Source organism: Cyprinodon variegatus, unplaced genomic scaffold (genome assembly GCF_000732505.1).
Source record: "Cyprinodon variegatus isolate N-32 unplaced genomic scaffold, C_variegatus-1.0 Scaffold46, whole genome shotgun sequence".
Lineage (NCBI taxonomy): Eukaryota > Metazoa > Chordata > Actinopteri > Cyprinodontiformes > Cyprinodontidae > Cyprinodon > Cyprinodon variegatus.
Window position 1 is genome coordinate 1,453,977 of NW_015150499.1, and position 3,284 is coordinate 1,457,260.

General features: G+C 38.9%; 1 protein-coding gene across 1 annotated transcript in view; it reads left to right on the top strand.

Annotated features, from left to right (window-relative positions):
* LOC107082021 (growth factor receptor-bound protein 2-like) overlaps positions 1 to 3,284 on the top strand; it is a 42,558-nt gene that overhangs the window by 21,532 nt on the left and 17,742 nt on the right. The window contains exons 2-4 of the mRNA XM_015370442.1: positions 2,757 to 2,913; positions 3,003 to 3,094; positions 3,271 to 3,277. Of these exons, the coding sequence (XP_015225928.1) occupies positions 2,836 to 2,913; positions 3,003 to 3,094; positions 3,271 to 3,277 (177 nt within the window). The 5' untranslated portion in view covers positions 2,757 to 2,835. The remainder of the gene's footprint in view (positions 1 to 2,756; positions 2,914 to 3,002; positions 3,095 to 3,270; positions 3,278 to 3,284) is intronic.

Consider the following 3,284-nt stretch of genomic DNA (forward strand, 5'->3'; position numbering starts at 1 on the left):
AATAAAAATGCAAATGTTGTTAGGGCGACAGTGGCGTTGGATGTAGGAGTTTGCCCTGAAATCGAAGGATTGACTGTTCAAGCCCCGACTCCGACTTTCAGTGTCGTTGTGTCCTTGGGCAAGACACTTCACCTGCATTGTCTACTGATGGTGGTCAGAGGGCCCGGTGGCGCCAGTGTACGGCAGCCCTGCTTCTGTCAGTGAGCCCCAGGGCAGCTGTGGCTACAATGTAGCTTGCCACCATCAGTGTGTGAGTGAATGGGTGAATGAATGCAGTGGAAAGCGCTTTGGTCAAGTCTCGTAACTTGAATAAAGGCGCTATATAAGTACATGCCATTTACCATCTTGTTTATTTCTACAATATTCGGCCTAAATCGTCCAGGTGCTGCCCTCTATGGGTGCAAGCGTGGCTACTGCAGGTGCATTCTTATGTTACACCATTAATCCACGTTTGGGATTAATGATGCGTTTAATAGTACCTTGGAACAGGCGTCTCAGAGTGACATAAACTCTGAGGTGATGGCGTTCCAGATTCCCACTTGTGAACGCTCTTTTTCACCATAGTTTGTACAGAATGTGACCACTACAACTATTGTTAGAAGTGAGCACTCTGAAAGGCACCATCTTAAACAAACTCTCCCCATAGAGTCTGGGGTTGGAAGCAAGTAATGACCGATAGCCCTTTTCAGGCAGCCACCTTATTTATTCATTTTTAAAATTTATTTTAAAGTGTTTTTAAAAGTTCTGAAAGGGCTAAAGATGGAGAAAAAGTTTGGGGAGCTTCCCTCCTTACAGCTTAAGTAAAAAAACCAGTCAAACGTATATTACATTATCGCACCAGTATATTTATATGAATGCCAACAACAAAAAACATTATAAAAACATAATTTCATGTACAGGTTTACTTTTTGCACATAAATCTTGCCCTTCTGAGGTTTTCTGAAGGTAAATCTGTGTTTTGAATTGTCCAAAATTGTGTCACTAACCTAAAAAAATAATGTACCAGTTTAACAATGGAGAAGCTATTAGTCAGCTTTACATTTTCTAATATATAAAAACTATTTATTTTCTAAGAATGTGTTTATTTAAGAGCAACTATGCAAATTAACAAACATCTAGATAAATTTCACTATATTATATTATTTTCCATGTGAATCCCAGATAGTTCATTCTTCTTAGCTTTTTCTAAAAAGTGCTTTAAATCAGTCAATAAAAACAGTTTTTGTTTTATTTCTTAATCCTGGTCATTGGGCTGGTGGGGCGGTGCCCTGGCTCCCTGTAAGGACTAACCGTCACTGCAACTGATGGAGGTTTTTTAACGCCGATGCCGATTTTTTTGACAGCCTAAACTATTCTTGACAAATGTTGCCACTTTTTTTTAGCCAATTCTTTAGGCAGAAATCATTTTTTCGTCTTGCATTTACCCGATAAAAGTGACACAATGATAACAAAGTCTAAATTTAAAGCATTTTTTAAACAAACGGTGGCAAGCAGAGGGAGGGGCAGTGCATGCATGTATGGGTCAATACCGATACAAGAAAAAAAAAATGCTAATAGCTGGAAAAACATCAGCTGGTGGATGAATCGGTTCATCTCCGGTCGTGAGGCTGCACATGTTAACCTTATACTGCATCAGCAATATGATGGAAACCTCTAGTGATTTTGAAACGTGACTTTTTCACACTGTAAAACCAATGAAACTCATGCCTAATTGTTACCCTGGTTCATAGAAGAACTGGCTGTTATTCAGGGATCCACTTCTTCCAAATAATGAACCTGAGCTGTTTTATTTGCCTCATATATAAACATCCTAATTAAACTGTGATATAGATAAATACAATCAGTTTCTTTGTTAAATATTATAACTGATGTTAAAATGCCTATCCTGCATGTTAGCTGTAGGCTGCCGCTGAGTTGGGAGCATTTTACCGAACATGTGGGGAACCTGAGGTGAACTCAAAGTGGACGACTGGCTGAGCTGTTTATTAAACCTCAGTTTGCATGATTGCATATGTAGATCAAATTAACTTTCAACAGCAACACAGACATGCTGTGTAAGAAAGGGCAGCAGCGCTTATACTGCCTAAGAAAGTTAGCCAGGTTTCAGGTTGACAAAACTCTAATGACCATGTTCTATAGATCTTTTATAGAGTCCATACTTACCTTCTCTGCCATCTGCTGGTTCTTAATGTAAAGAATAAAAATGCCATATCTAAGATTATTAAGGTGTGCAGTAAGATCATGGGTGTTCAACAGAAAAACATGACTGAAATGTATGAAGATCAGGTAATCAGGAAGGCTGAGTCCATTTTGGATAATTACACCCATCCCCCACACAACGAATTCCAGTTTCTACCCTCTGGTTCCCGTTTTAAACCAGTTCGGACCAACAGATACAAACACTCCTTTATTCCCTCTGCTCTTCAGCTGCTAAACTCTACCAGGAAAAGCAGATCGTGATTTGTGAAATGTGAACATGTGTGTGAAAGGTGTACTACTGGCCATACTGGGACAAATAAAAGCTACTGAACTAAACTGAACTGAACTGAAGATCAGTGTCATTACATCATATTGAAAAAAGTGATTTTAAGGACACTAAAGCACGCTGATATCTTTTCCTCAAACAGATTTTTCTTTTTTTTTTTTTTGCTAATAATACATTTTTCTTGATGTTGCCTCAGACCGACCTGCTTTGCTTGGAATTTGAATTGTTTGCTTTTATGTAAGACATCTTTTATTTCTCTTCTTCCCTACAGGTCTGCACGTCTTCCTCATCTTTTGAATTTTCATCTCATCCCTCTTGTTTCTGTTGGATTGACTGTTAAGAAGATCCAAATGGAGGCCAGAGGAAAATACGATTTTTCCGCCACTTCGGATGACGAGCTCAGCTTTAAAAAGGGCGACATTCTCAAGGTCAGTGCATGCGATGCTGACAGAATCTGTCTCTGTGCTTATTAATCTCTGTATAAAACCTCCCCTGTCTCTGTTTCTGTTCTGGTTAGATTATAAACCATGAGGATGATTGGTGTAAGGCTGAGATGAATGGACAGGAAGGATACATACCTAAGAACTACATCGATCTGCAGACTCCAGAGTAAGAGAACGATGCCTCTGCAGAATGAAACTGCCTATGTAAATGGAATAAAAGATGCAGCACAAAAACAGAGAGTTTTAGCGGAATTTCTAAATGAAATCATGTAGCTGTTATATATTACAATAAATAAGATGTGTTTTGAGCATGTGAGATAATAATGGGGAATCTCTGTTCAGTTGGTTTAAGGAGG